At 55.1% G+C, this 14,533-nt stretch overlaps 1 protein-coding gene and 1 non-coding gene across 2 annotated transcripts; both read right to left on the bottom strand.

The window, feature by feature from the left end:
* Window positions 1-8,524: 8,524 nt before the first annotated feature.
* Window positions 8,525-8,631, bottom strand: LOC127488180 (U6 spliceosomal RNA). Its single transcript, XR_016225560.1, has one exon. It is a non-coding gene; the product is annotated as a U6 spliceosomal RNA (small nuclear RNA).
* A 2,125-nt stretch (window positions 8,632-10,756) lies between these two features.
* Window positions 10,757-13,399, bottom strand: FFAR2 (free fatty acid receptor 2). The gene is made up of 3 exons (XM_070063623.2): window positions 13,291-13,399; window positions 12,524-12,826; window positions 10,757-12,427 (listed from the first exon to the last, which is right to left on the bottom strand). The coding sequence occupies exon 3, from the start codon at window positions 12,424-12,426 to the stop codon at window positions 11,434-11,436; it is 993 nt and encodes a 330-aa protein (XP_069919724.1). The 5' UTR covers window position 12,427; window positions 12,524-12,826; window positions 13,291-13,399; the 3' UTR covers window positions 10,757-11,433.
* Window positions 13,400-14,533: the final 1,134 nt, after the last annotated feature.

The raw sequence follows: 14,533 nt of genomic DNA, 5'->3' as shown, positions 1-14,533 counted from the left end.
AAAACACCGCGGCTATATTCTCTGGAGAGAAGAACACAGAGCTCTGTGGGCTGTGGGACACCAGACACACTTGGCAGGAAGAGCGGCGTGATGTAAGCCGGGGGCCGCGGGCACGCCGGACGTCTGGCCGCTGAGCGGCTTCTCCATTTGGCAGTCCAATGTTCACCCTGCAGGCAGGACACTGGAAGCTTCTTTTCCGGGAAATCTGATCACCCCGAGAAGAAAAACCCTAAATACGGACACTGGAGGTTTCCCCGGCTAAAGGGTCTGGCTGAATCTCCATGCCGTGAGGCCTTGCTCAGGTGCCCCCAGCTTCTGCTCACGGTGTATACCCATGGAAGGCCGCCTCCGAGACGGCCCCACAACCCTGCCTCCTGGTACACACGCCCTTATGAGATCCTTGCTACCTTCGAGAATGGGCCGAGCCAAAATGATGGAAGGTTCAGTTTATGAAAAGCCTGCCTAGGCCGGCGCCACAGCTCAATAGGCTAATCCTCCGCCTGCGGCGCCGGCACACCGGGTTCTAGTCCTGGTCAGGGCACCGGATTCTGTCCCGGTTGCCCCTCTTCCAGGCCAGGTCTCTGCTGTGGCCCGGGAGTGCAGTGGAGGATGGCCCACGTCCTTGGGCTCTGCACCCGCATGGGAGACCAGGAGAAACACCTGGCTCCTGGCTTTGGAAAAGTACGGTGCACCGGCTGCAGTGCGCTGGCCACAGTGGCCATTGGAGGGTGAACCAACGGCAAAGCAAGACCTTTCTTTCTGTCTCTCTCTCTCACTGTCCGCTCTGCCTGTAAAAAAAAAAAAAAAAAAAAAAAAAAAAAAAAAGCCTGCCTTCCGTCCTGCCCTCTCTTGCTGTTTTTCTTGGCAGCCACCTGCTAAGTTGTAAAGTGCCCTACAGAAAGGCCCACGTGGCCAGGAACAGAAGGAGATCTTTGGGTCACTGCCAGCAAGGAACTGAGGGCCTCAATCCAACAGCCCTGGAGCACTTGAGCACTTGAGTCCTGCCAATACCTACAGTTTCATGTGACAATTCTAAACATGATCAAAAGTGGGGAGACTCCTAGCACCATAGAACCTAGTCTGACCATCACCCAAATTCAACGCTTACTTTGCCATGTTTGCCTCTTCCATTCTTTTTTTTTTCTTTCCAGTGTGTTAGGTCCAATATTCCCCAAATAATGGGAGCTCCAGACACAGAGAGGAGAGAAAATAAAGGCAGACAACCATCACAAAGAGCTTCAGGGGAAACCCCCGAACTAAAGGGCGTTGTTCTGCCCACTGACAGAGTCCGCCAAGTGCCTCGCACAGCGGGTGACATCTTAGGATCTTAGAAAGGCTTCCAGACAGAGAAAGGTCACGTGCAAAAAATGGGCAGCAGAATGTCTTAGGAGTGTTCCCCTGGACTGGAGCGGCACACGAATTCTAGCTCTTGTCTCCAGGGAGACCCTGGGGGAGGGGGAGGAGGAAGAGTGCTCATTTTCACAGCAAAACTTTCTAAATGTAAAACTCTAAATAGAACTTTCAAAAAACTTTTTATTTGTTTATATGATAGGTCGAGAGGGAGGAGGAGTGAGAGAGAGAGAGAGAGAGAGAGAGAGAAACAGAAAGAGAATTCCCATCTGCTGGTTCACTCCCTCAAATGCCTGCAGTGGGCAGGGCTGGGCTGAAGCCAAAGCCAGGAGCTGGGAACTCGATTCTTACACGGATTCTCCTCTGTGGGTGGCAGGGACTCAGCTAGGGAACCATCATGGCTGCCTCACAGAGCCTGCAGGAGCAGGAAGCTGGCTGCAGGAACTGGAGCCAGGTATCAACCCTAGGCATTGTGATACAGCATACGGGCATCTCAGCTGGTGTTGTAACTCCTAGGTTCATTTTGACGGGCAATGAATGTCATTCTAGGCTTCTGCACTTGGTCCGATGTTGACGTTCGTCGTTGGAAGAGTCACTGGAGAAGAAGCTAAAGGTCCTTGTCTTCCCACAGGAAAGAATTCAGGTGTGAGACAGAGAGCAGTGGAAAGAAAGTAGCAAAGTTTTCTAGGGTAGGAACATCTGTAAGAACAGACAGGCGCCTCTCCAGACAGAACCTGAGCGAGAGCGCCCAGTTCACATTTAGGCTGGGGTTCTTAAGGGGATGGGTCTTGCCTTCCCGACTTTTCTCTCCCCCTCTCTTTCTTTGCCTCCTGAACAAAGGACTTGTTGGGTGTAAGTAGGAAAAATTCCGAGTTTCCCGTTGAAGTTGCCAGACAGGGGAAGCTTGGCTGGCGTAGTCCACCGAGGGGCTTCCCTCTAGGGTACCCGCCTTAGAGGAAGGATGTTTAGCGGGCCAGGTAGAAGGGGCAGGACCCCCTGGAAGGTCATCAGGGTCCGGGCAGGACTTTGAAGTGCAGATACTGGGCTGTACCTGGAAGGTTATGGGGTGACTTTGAGATGCGGATGCTGGGCTGCTGTAGACGTCAATTTCTTTAGGCCCTTGTCACACACATAGGCTAATTCCTGACTTCCTACCTAACAAAAGGATATAGACATTTTCGGATGCACAGGTGGGTTCAAACTATTGGCTTTCTCTGGAAGCTGCTAGAGGAGCGTCTGGGATTGAATGAAAGGTGTGTGAGTAGAAAACTCAGCCAACGAAGAAAATAAGGCAGTTATGAACTCCAGGGGATGAGGGAGAAAGTTGTGCAAGGCAGAAAAAGTCTTCCTGGTTTGTCGTCACAGGGATTCGGCTTGTCATGAGCTCAGCCATTTTGGACCCAGCTGCCATCCAGCCTTGTAGCTGACCCTGAGGTCATCCCAAGCCCTGTGACCGGGTAAACAAAGGTGCTGAGATAACCTGCTTGCTCTGCGCTTATCTGATGCCCAGATGTCTCTTATCTGATATCGGGAACTCTCTTCTGAATGCATAGTTCCTGAGAAAGGCCAGGTGCATTCTGATGAGTTCCTGGCCACCTAGGGCTACAAAATCGGCTTTCTCCTGCCTCACAGCCTGAGACAGCGCGTCTGGCGGCTGCTGGAGACCTCTCATCTGTCTGTAAGTCCCCCTAATAAATTGCGATCTGACTAATCTTGGCTTTCTTTTCTTTTCTGGTCTCTCTGCATTTTCCGCCTTTGATGACTGGCTCTTATGCACCTGGGTTTTTCCCAAAACAACCTTGGAATGAATAGCATTTATGTAGTCATGATAATGTTGGCATTGAATATTGTTCTAACATAATTACAGGGTAAGCAAACCAGGAAGATGCAAGGTGGGACAGGTGCATGTACGTGTATCGGGAAAGGAAAGAGAGCTCCAACCAAGTTCAGCATCTTCTTCTGCCCTAGGCAGAGTTAGTAGATCAAAGCTGATACGGGCCAAGAAAGAAGTCTAGCAAAATTAGCAGATTCCTTAAAGTCATAGGAAAAGCATGTAGTGGAGAAGAGATGGGTGCTCATTTTCACAGCACACCATCTCGCTCATGAAACTCCGGACTCCTGTAACTTTGATAAAAACAGTAAGTGAGCAAAAAATAGATGACGTCAGCCGGTGATAAATGCAGCAAAGTCAGTTGAGGGGAAAGTCCTTGGAGCAAATGAAATTTGGGTGGCCAGAGGCAGCCGTGGGAGGATCTGCGGAAGGAGGGAACTGGAACTAGGGAATGGCAGGTGGGAAGGCTCTGAGGCAGGAAGCAGCCCAGCGAGCCATCAGTAGCCAAAGGGTAGAACGCACTGAGGAGGAGTAGAGTGTGGAAGCCGTAGGAGATGAGCTGGGGCCAAGGGACCAGTGCCCGGTCACGCAGGGCCTTGCCAGCTCTGGGGAGGGCTTGCTGTGTGTGCCTAGGCTATTAGGAGTGTCTGGAGGCCTTTAAGCACAAGAATGGAGTTAGTTTTTAGGAGACTGCCGTGTATAAAGTTGACTCGCATCTCCAGGGGGCCAGATGCTGTCTGAAGTCTCGGTGGGTACACCATTAAGCCCGTGTACTCCTCATAACACCGTGAGGATGTGGGTGCTACAACTTCCCTTCGCCCCACCCCCCACTTTTTAATGAGACTCGAAAGCCCAAAGAATCCAGGACGGGAGCCCAGGACACACTGCTGCCTCCCTGGAGACCCCCCCCGGGCTCCTGCAGTGGAGGAGCAGGAGGAGACGGGCTGGTTCCCCAAGCTCGCCTTGCTCCGCAGGCACCCGGAGAGCGTTAGAAAAAGCAAACAGCCCAGTGTGTGTCCCAGGTGACTCTGAAATGCAGCCGGGGTTGAGACACCCTGGACCGGAGATTTTCTCACCTCTCCCCAAGCCCCACGCTTCTGTCTGCACACCTCCATTTCTGTGGGGGCCGGGGGGTCCCTAGGAGGCATGGGGTGGCTCGTGGCTGCCCCTCAGCCTCCTGGCCTTCTCTCAGGACCCAGGCAGCCCTGCCTCTCCCAGCCACGGTTCCTCCTGGAGCCGGGGGTTTCCTCTGTTTTCAGGCTCCACTTCCCTCCCCAGCTTTCTGGCTGCTGCAGCTGCCTGCACTGCACCACTGGCCCTCCTTCCTCTTCCTCAATGAGGCAGCCGATTGCAGACAGAAAGGAAGCCTGCCTGCATCTCGTTTGGAGAGAGAAGGGTCCTGAGCCAGGGGCCAGAGGATGGTCTGATGGGGACCTGGGCGTGCCACTTTCGCACCTTGGCGCCCCAGCCATTCTTGCTGTGAAGTGGGGAGAAGACATGTCTTGCATTGCCTTAGGCACCCTCTCCGATCTGACACTTGTCAGCTCTTCCGGCCGGCACCAAGTGCCAGCCGCCCTGGCCTTCCTTTTTCTGGCACAAGTTCAGCACATTGGGGCCTGGGCCTTGAGCCCTTTGTTTGGAGCGTTCTTCCCCCAGTTCCTGGCTCTCGTGAGCCCTTCTTGTCATTCTACTCACAGTGCAAACACCACCCTAGACCGGCCATCGCGGGCCACTCATTGAGAAGCGGCCACTTTGGGGTTGGGACATTTGGCCTCTTGGTGAAGATGCTGGTGAGGACACCCGAGTGCCTGGGTTAGAGGCTTGGCTCTGGCTCCTGACTCCGGCTTCCTGTCCCGGCAGGGCCTGGGAGGCAGCAGCGATGGCTCAAGCAGCTGGGTTCCCGCCGCCCACGTGGGAGACCTGGATTGAGTTCCCTGCTCCCAGCAAAAGCCTCTGACCGTGTTGGCATCTGGGAGTCAACCAGAGGATGGGAGTGCACGCTCTCTCACAAGTAAATCAATAAAAATTAAAAATAAATGACGGTGGCCACTTGCCCTTCGCCCCAGAGTCCCCCCTGTCCCCGGCTGTGGTTTCCTGTCTTCCCAGCGCTTACCCTGCCTCAAAGTGCCTGGCTCTCCCCTGGGCTGTGAGCCGCCGGTGAGCAGGGATCCTGTCCTTGTCCACTGCTCGATTTTCAGCTCCTGGAATGGGGCCCGGCACCTACGAGGCCGCCATCAGTGTTTGTGGATGAATGAATGTAGTGCAAATGGTGTCATGTTTGCCTTTGCAATCTCCCAAAGGCTTCTAGGCTTCTCCCAGGGACGGGCTTCTCACTGAAACGACCTTCCTTTGGGAACAGTATATTTACTTTCCTGTTTCCTTGAGGCTGCTGACAGCTCGGGCTGACAGATGGCAGGGGCAGCGTCTTGGGGGAGGGAGGCCGAGACTGTGCTAGAACAGCGGCAGACAGCGTCTCCTTGGGGGAGCCGCCGGCAGACTGCTGACAGTGGCCCGTGTTTGCAGAGGTGGGTCCCCACCTGACCTCACGTCTTCCACCTTGGCAGACATCGAGGTTCTGCCAAGTGGGTTAGGAGACTAACCCACTTGCTTCTGAACGCTTAAAGATGTTTGGCCCAATTTCCGGTTGGCTGTGCAGGGTGTAGATGAGAAATGTCCCCATTTTCGGTAACCAGGGGGCAAAGTAAAGAAAAGAAATGTAACCACAGGAGGTAGGACACCGTGACGGGAGAGCTGACAGAGAGCTCAGGCGAGAGGCAGGGAAGCTCAAGGGAGTGGAGTTAGAAGCTCGGCCGTGTTTCCCTCCAGACTCTCTGTAGCCACCCGGCCTCGCCTTCTGTGGCCACAGCGATCACCACCAAACCACACAGCATCGAAGCTGTGGCCGTGTGGCCAGATGAGCGCCTCAGAGGCAGGGGTGCATCAGCAGCTCGTCCAGAAAGAGGACAGGAAATAGTCAACACCCGCTTCCCTCTTCCCTGCTGGCGGGGCCCCCAGCTGGGGCTGAGCCAGCTCCCTCCACTCCTGCTTCCTGGTAGCAGCGCTAGGTTGCCTGGTATGTTACTCATTAACCAGGCACGAATATTTCTGTTTACCCATCTGTCATCCTGCTCTGGAGCAGGGGATTCAGATGAGCCGCACAACCTTACAGCCAGCCGGCGGCTCCCGGATGGTGGCCTAGCCAGCCACATTCAGCGTGTGTTTGTTGTGTGAAAAGCCTGGTACTCGGTGTCGCCAGGGAAAGATAAGGATGTGGTCTGTCTTCCACGTGAGCACACTTGCGGTGAGGTGCATCACCTGGCTGAGACTAACAGCTCTCCCCAAACCCGTGGTCTGTGTTGTCGTGTAGCTGTAAGCTGGCCCTGCTGGGAGGGCGTATGCCACAGAAATTAGCAAGTGCCACAAGTTTGGGCCTTCTCTCCACTCTGCCCTCCCTCCTCCCCATCCCACTCCTGGCCCCCCGCACAATCGCGGGCTGTGGAACACGTCCCAACACATCGTGGAGCCATGTGTTTACCAAGTGGCTGTGCCGTGACTCGCAGAGCCGCCTCCTGGCCAGCTTGTCTTTGCATAGCTTATATATATATATATATTTTAAGATTTATATATTTATTTGAAAGGCAGAGTTACAGAGAGGCAGAGGCAGAGAGAGAGGGAGAGAGAGAGAGAGAGAGAGAGAGAGAGATCTCCATCTGTTGGTTCACTCCCCAATGGCCACAATGGCCAGAGCTGTGCTGATCCAAAGCCAGGAGCCAGGCGCTTCTTCCAGGTCTCCTACGTAGGTGCAGGGGCCCAAGCACTTGGGCATCTTCTACTGCTTATCCCAGGCCATAACAGAGCTGGACCAGAAGTGGAGCAGCCGGTACTCGAACCAGTGCCCATATGAGATGCTGGCACTGCAGGTAGCGGCTTTACCCACTACGCCACAGCGCCGACCCCTGCATGGCTGATTCTAATGAAGGAGGCATCAGCCTTCCTTTCAGGGAGCTACTGGCCTGGTGAAAACCGTGCGTGTTTGCGTGGTCCGCCAGGGCTTCGTCACTGTCATGCATACCATCTCCTGGACCCTAACAACCACCTCCCTCCATGGTGGGCACAGCCGCCAGGGTGATCTTCCTGGAGTGGATACCAGAGCTCGCTTCCTCTTGCTTCATCCCTCGAATGACTTCCAGAGCTCTCAGAATTCAGGCTCCTCTGTGGCTCAGGGACTTGCACGTTCTGGTCCCCACTCACCTCCTAGGCGTCTCTGTCCGTCGCTCTCCATCCCAGCTCTCGGCATTCTAGCTCGGTGGTTCTCAGAGCAGCATCAGCATCACCTGGGCACTTGCTGGAAACGCACCCGGGCCCACTCTGATGGTTAATTTTTGACTGGCCCGTGGAGTGCCCAGATATTTGGCTACACGCGGTTTCTGGGCGTGTCTATAAGGGTGCTTAGGGAGGAATCAGTAGACTAAGGAAAGTGGAGTGGCCTTCGGGACACGGGAGGCGTCCACTGGAGGTCTGAACAGAAGCAGGAAGGCAGAGGAAGGAAGCACTGGCCCTCTGACTGGGTGCTTGCCCGGCGTGCCGGATCCAGCACTGGCGCCATCAGTTTTCCCAGTTCCCAGGTCTTTGGCTTTGGGCTGGAAACACAGCACCAGCTTTCCTGGGTCCCTAGCTTGCAGATGGCGTGTCACGGGGCTTGTCGGCCTCAGGAACTGAGTGACGGCTCATCACAACCCCTCTCCGTCTCTGTGTCTCCCCGCCCCGTTTCTCTGGAGACCCCTGACCGATACACCTGCTGATGCTGAATCCTGGGGGAGGGAGACAGCAGTTTTTGCTTCAGCAAACCCTGCGGGTGATTCTAACACCAGTTCCACAGTTCCTTGGTAACTGGTTTGCACTTGGCCCGTTCTGAAGGGGCCTCGCTAGACTGCCTGTTTTACCTCTTCTCTTGTAACACCACCCCAGGTAAAACGCCCGGTCTACTCAGAGGGTCTCCGACATACCATGCTTCAACTTAACGATTTTTAAAATTTTTTGCTTTCCTGATGGCGTGAATTTTGTGTTTTCGTATTTTCCTGGCTGGCAATGTGCTCCTATGTGATGCTGGGTGGTGGCTCACAGCTTCTGTTCAGCCCCACGCTCACAGCGGGAGAAAGGACATTCTCTGTAGCACGCGACAAGCGTGTTGTTAAGCCAAGGTGTTCAGGAGGTTCTGGGCACCAGGTGCATTGTCAACTTAGAATATTTCCAATTTCCAATGGGCACATCAGGACATAAATCGAGGGGTATGTGTGCTAGCTCTTCGAGCCATTGTGTTTTTTTTTTTTTCTGTTTTGTTTTTTAAATATGGAACACTTCACAAATTTGCATGTCATCCTTGCACAGGGGCTATGCTAATCTTCTCTGTATTGTTCCAATTTTAGTATTTGTGTTGCCGAAGCGAGCACAGAGCCATGGTGTGGAAGGAGTCAATTACTCAGTTTCCCAGTGAAGAAATGGGCTGATCTACCTATTGACTTGATGAGGGCCAAACACTGGGAAGTGAGTGGCTAAGACTTTACCCCGAAAGCCTCAGACCAGCTCCAGCGATTTTCTTACAACCCCATGAGAAGCCAAAGGACTTGCTTATGCTCTTTCCCGGTCAGCAGGAGCAGCCATGTGCTGAAAGAACCCGGGAACCCGAGCCGGAGGCGTCTGCCAGCTTGCTGCGGGAGCCCTTCTCGGACAGCGGAGCTGCCTCAGCTCCAGCAAGGCTGTTCTCTGTCTCCCACTTAAATACCCCTGGAACCTGGGGAGTGACGGCTTTGCTGTAGCAGTCACTGCTGGTGAGGATTTGCCTGCCCGTTTGGCCCCGATCTTTGTTCTTCTTCCCCTTGGGGCTGCGTAGACACGTCTTCTGTAAATGGACCGTATCTCGTTCCAGCCCCACAGCCAGCCTTTCTTATCCAGGGTCACACCTTGGAGCCCAGACAGACCTGGACTTGGCCTCTCACCCACCGCTCCCCAGGTGGCCACAACAGTCAGATCTGGGTCAGGCTGACACCAGGAGCCGGGAGCTCCTTCCGGGTCTCCCATGTTGGGGGGGCCCCAAGCACTTGGACCATCCTCCGCTGCTGTTCCAGGAGCATCAGCAGGGAGCTGGGTAGGAAGCAGAGCAGCAGGGACTCAAGCCGCTGCTCTGACATGGGATGCTGGCCTTGCAGGTGGCTGCCACAATGCCAGCCTCTATTATATGGTCTTAAATTTCCAATTTTGGTTAATTTTTCTGGGCTTGACTCCCTGAGTTAGGATCCTTCGTAAGTATGTGTTGCTCGATGCTGGATGTGCTACAATTAGACCTGAGTGGAGTGGGATATTAGCAACCTGTGTAGACTCTATTTCTTTTAATCCCACCCAGATCAATTAGTTGTTTTGGAAACCTTAATGCACCAGAGACTCATAGTAAAGCTCCAGTCGGCTGAAAATCCCAGGATTCTGCTTATGCATCACTACCAAAGTCTCTTAATACATGTCTAATATGTGATTCGCATCTTTTTAAACTTCTACTTACTGTATTTCTTTTAAGCAGGGATACACCTGTATTTCACCTGGATCGATACCATAGAGTTAAGCAATACTTGGTGATTCCTCAGCAATTTTATATCTGTAGTCATATTTTAATGCTCAGCATAAGCTTGGGAGGTACACAAATTACTTTCAGAAGATTGTTGAAAAACGGAATTACAATAGAAGCTTATTTTGGTGTAAAAAATGCTTTTGAGAGCCATGCGACGTTTTTCCGTAATGCGCATTTTCCATGAACATTTTGAAGAGCCTCTCATAGGCACGGATATCAAACTTTTTTTTTCTACCAGAATAAATAGGTCTTTTCATTCTATTTGCCCATGCGCCCTCTCAAGTGCCTTGCAGCCCTCTCGTTACTAGGTTTTGGAAATGGAGGCTACCGTCTGTGATTTGCCCCAGGTCCTGCAGCTCATAAGCCAGCGCTGAAGTCAGGGCTCTTCCCACACCGGGTGGGGGGGGGAGGGAGAGAGAGAGGGAGAGAGGGAGAGGGAGAGAGAGAGATAGAGAGAGAGAGAGAGAGAGAGAGAGAAGAAGGAGAGGGAGAGAGGGAGAGGGAGGGAGAGGGAGGGAGAGGGAGAGAGAGAGAGGGAGAGGGAGAGGGAGAGGGAGAGAGGGAGAGGGAGAGAGAGAGAGAGAGAAGGAGAGAGAGAGGGAGAGGGAAAAGAGAGAGAGAGAGAGAGAGAGAGAGAGATCCTGGCTGGGATTTGGGATGCTAGGGAACTGCAGGTTTCAGCCTGGGGTGGGGTGGTAACGTGCTTTAAGCTCCCCCCGACAGATCACAACTTGAAGCCGGGACTCCCCCGTGTCCTCTTTCCAAGTCCGGCTCCTCCTCGGTGTGCCTGGGATTCCCTGGGTACGCGGGGCTTGCTTCACCCTCACCATGCTCTCATCTTACAAGGTTCCTGGGGGCTCTGAGGCATTGCCTTCCCCGGCGCAGCTGCATCCAGTTCTCCACCCCATTCTGCCTTCCCTGTGCTTACAGAAATGCTACAAAACGGGGCCACTCGCTGGAGAGGTTTAGTGTCTTTATTTCAGTCTCCCAGACCAGGTGGCTTTTCCTGCACTAGGCCGGGTCAGCGTTAGACTAGGGGTGCCCAGCCCCTTCCCGGAGGCAGATGAGACCCAGACCTCACCCACCGGTGGGGGATGGGAGAACACAACACTCGAAAATGAGCAGAGCAATGGGTCAGACTGGTACCCTGAACCCCAACCGCATTAGAGGTCGGTCTAAGCCCCCAGCCCTCCCTTCTGGTCCCCTTAGCTCAGGACCTTTTTGGGCTCTTGCTTTTGTTTAGTATTTCCCAACCATCTCTCTCCCGTTGGCTTCCTCCAAGCAGCAGCAGCAGCGAGACCAGCGTCTGGGCGTCATACCCAAGCTTGGGGCGAGATCCTTTAGGCCCCTCCGCTGCCCTTGTCTGGTCATCCCAGCCCCCAGCCCCCTCCCAAGGACTGAATTCAGGTTAACAGCTCCTGAAGCCCTAGCCTGACGGTGCCTCCACGCCTAACCGTTTCTTCTCGTGTCCTTGGGAAGGGATACCAAGCTGGCAAGGGAGCCTTTTACCCAGTCCCCGAGGTGGATCAGGCCCCAGGATTCCCGAAACTGGGACGGGACACCTCCTGCTCCGGCACCCTGGCTGCCCACCCCCTGTGCCCTCCAGGGTGCTGCCGAAGGTCCAGGGAGACCGCTAGTCCGACATGAAGTCCGGAGTCGCCATTCCCTCCGCCCGACTCCCAGCCCTGCCCCCTCTCGTCACCTCTGCCGTCTCTTTGCCCTCGCGTCCCAGGGGCGAGGAGCCCGGGTTCCGGAACAGCCGCAGCCCTTTGCCGAAAGCGCGGCGCACAGCGGCGGAGGAGAAGTAGAACAGCAGAGGGTCCAGGCTGGCGTTGAGCGCGCTGAAGACCACGGCCTCCACCCGCCACGGGGGGCTTTCCTTGAAGTAGAAGCCCACCAGGTGGGAGAAGTTGTAAGGCCCAAAGCACAGCAGGAAGTTGAGAAGCGTCACGACGGCCAGCCCCACGGCCCGGCGCCGCCGCTGCGTCCCCACGTGGGGCTGGGTGAGCATGATCCACACGAAGCGCCAGTAGCAGAAGATGGTGACGGCCATGGGGATGAAGAAGAGGACAAGGCAGAGCTCCAGGCGCACAGGCAGCACCACGTCCAGCTGCTCCTGCGTGAAGTTCTCGTAGCAGGTGATCTCGTTCCGGCTGCCCACCTGCTGGGTGGCGTTCAGGTACTGCACCACGATCACCACGGTGCAGTGACCGAAGGACATGATCCAGGCCACCAGAGCGGCGATCACGCCGTACACAGGCCGGCGGGCGAGCTTGTACTGCACGGGGTAGGCCACTCCCAGGTAGCGCTCCATGCTGATGCCCGCCAGCAGCCACGTGCTGCAGTAGATGCTGCTGTAGAAGCCGAAGCCCGTGAGCGCGCACACGACCTGCGGCAGGTACCAGCGGAAGTTGGACGCGGCCTCCACGATCTTGAAGGGCAGCAACAGCAGCAGCAGCAGGTCGGCCACCGTCAGGCTGAGCAGCAGGATGTGCACGGGGGCCGGCTGCGGCTGGCGCACCCTCTCCACGAAGGCCCGCAGAGCCAGGAGGTTGGCGGGGAGCCCAGTGAGGAAGATGATGATGTAGGCCGTGAGGATCAAGGAACTGTGCAGGTCGAGCCTCATCCTGGAGGAGGATCGGGAGAGAGGGCAGGGTCGGGGCCTGGCCGGGGCCGGGGCCGGGGCCAGGGGCGGGGTAGGGGGGCCCTCCCAGCCGGCGGACCTCCTGGGGATCAGGACGCGCACATCCTCCCTGGTGCTCAGACCGCTGCCCGGGCTCCAGCGCTCTGCCGCTCCCGCCACCTGCCAGAACTGCCCAGAGTAATTATTGACTTTGCCTTGGGCGGGATATTAGGCTGCAGTAATTACGTTTGCCATCCTGTGTCTCTGGGGGAAACCAGCCCTCGGCTGCCTGAGGGAATTCCCCCTGCAGGTTGCCCGGCCTTTCTCCTTGTGCCCTCACAGCTATGGGAAGTTGCTGGTCACAGCGTCCAACTTCGCCGCAGGCTCATTCCAGCTTGGAGACCTGCAGGAGAGAAAGGCGGCAGCATGAGGGCCGAGCAGAGCTGGAAGGCGGGACTCAGGGGCACCGGCTGCTCTCCCTTCCGTCTCCTGCACCGCACGGAGTCTCCGCTGCTGTGTCCAGCCCTGTCCAACAGCAGCCCCAGGGGACTCTCTGGAAAGACGAAGCCGGGGAAAAGTGGAGAAGGGGAAGGGTGAGCCAGTCCTGTGCTTTGGGGCTTGTCCCTGAAAGCCCTTACAGAGACGTCCAGAAAAGCCCACGGCCGCAACTGTCTGGCCCCTCCTCTTGCTGGGGTGCCTCAGTTTCCACACGTGGCCAGTCCAGGTTCCGCTCCCCGTCTTGGGTGTGAGCCCCCAACTGCAGTGCGTGTGACAGATTCCTCTAGCCCACCCAACCTCTCCCCCGCCCCACGAATTCTGAGCCCACCATCTCTTTCCAGAGCTCGTGCCCCGAGCTAGCTGCCTTGCCTTGTCTGCCTGCGTTCCAGAGAGATGACTCCGGGGAGTTAGTCCTGAAGGAAAAGTCTGGAAGCTCCTAGCAAGGAGGGACAGAGCCTTAGCCACTGCTGCTGGCTGCTGGCTGCTGGCTTTATACCAGCCCGTGTCATGTGACCCGAGAGAGGCAGGTCAGCGGTGAACACGCTTCCCTCGCGAACCCAAAGCAGAAGGCCCTGGCTCCTTGGCTCTCTCCCTAGAGATCCTGGCTCTGACTTCCAAGCACAGATTTGTCTCTTCCTAGTTCCTGGTTTTTTCTTTTCAATCACAGGCATTTTCATTTCTCACTTTCCAAGCCAGAGTCTCCTCTTTTCTTTGCTAGGCGATTTCTTCTGTAATTCTACTCTTCTTAGAAAAGAGATTTCCCACTTCCTTTGATGGATTATTATTATTATTTACATTCTATGTGATCTCATGCCCTGTGTCTCCGGCAGACTTCTCTGGGCCTTTCAGTTGGAACAAATTGGCTTTTCCTAGCTTGCGGCTTGTTCTGCTGGAAATAGTGTGGGATGTGGAGTCGGGCAGATGTGGGCCCCGATCCAAGTCCCCTCACGGGGACCTTCGGGTGATCAATTTCCTGAGCTTCAGTTTCCTTTCCAGTGAAGTGAGCCTGGGAACACTGACAGCCAGGATTTCTGTGAGGTCGCCTTCGGCAGGGTGCTTCAAAAAATCCGGGGAGATAAATTAAGATCCATTTATTTTGGTATCAAAAAAACCATGGAAAGCCATGCATAATTTTTTTCATAATACACATCTCCGTACACTTTTTGAAGATCCCTTGCATGCACAGATTTCTAAATTTTTCCCACCAAAGCAAAGGTATCCTTGAATTCTACTATCCAAGACCTTTGTGCGGCTGAAGCCCTGGCTCAGTTCAGGATGGTCTGGCCACCTGCTGTGGGAAAGTGTCAGGAATGCAGGTGGCCCTGGGGAGTGGGTCTCGGCTCCACCCCCCCCTTCCCGCCCTTGTTTGCCCTGTTTGTGCTGGGCCCAAACTCTGAAGCATCTTTGTTTTTTCCCATTATTTCCCCCTCTCTTGTGTACTCCAGGCTAGAAGCTCCTTAAACTCCTTTGTTTTCTTTATTCTGTATTAGAGAGGCAGAGGGAGGTGGGATGGAGTTGGGCGAGGTCTCTCTGTGTCTGGTTCCCTCCCTAAGAGGCCAGCTCTGGCTGCTGTGGGGGTTTGGGATGTGAACCAGTGCATGGGAGATCTCCA

Source organism: Oryctolagus cuniculus, chromosome 18 (assembly GCF_051225735.1).
Source record: "Oryctolagus cuniculus isolate XC-2025 breed Fujian yellow rabbit chromosome 18, ASM5122573v1, whole genome shotgun sequence".
NCBI lineage: Eukaryota > Metazoa > Chordata > Mammalia > Lagomorpha > Leporidae > Oryctolagus > Oryctolagus cuniculus.
Note: the sequence above shows the minus strand (reverse complement) of the source record. Positions and strands in the feature narration are given on the sequence as shown.

Bases quoted from the DNA above. Each gene is read 5' to 3' on its own strand.
- FFAR2 (XM_070063623.2), bottom strand. From the start codon at position 12,426: ATGAGGCTCGACCTGCACAGTTCCTTGATCCTCACGGCCTACATCATC.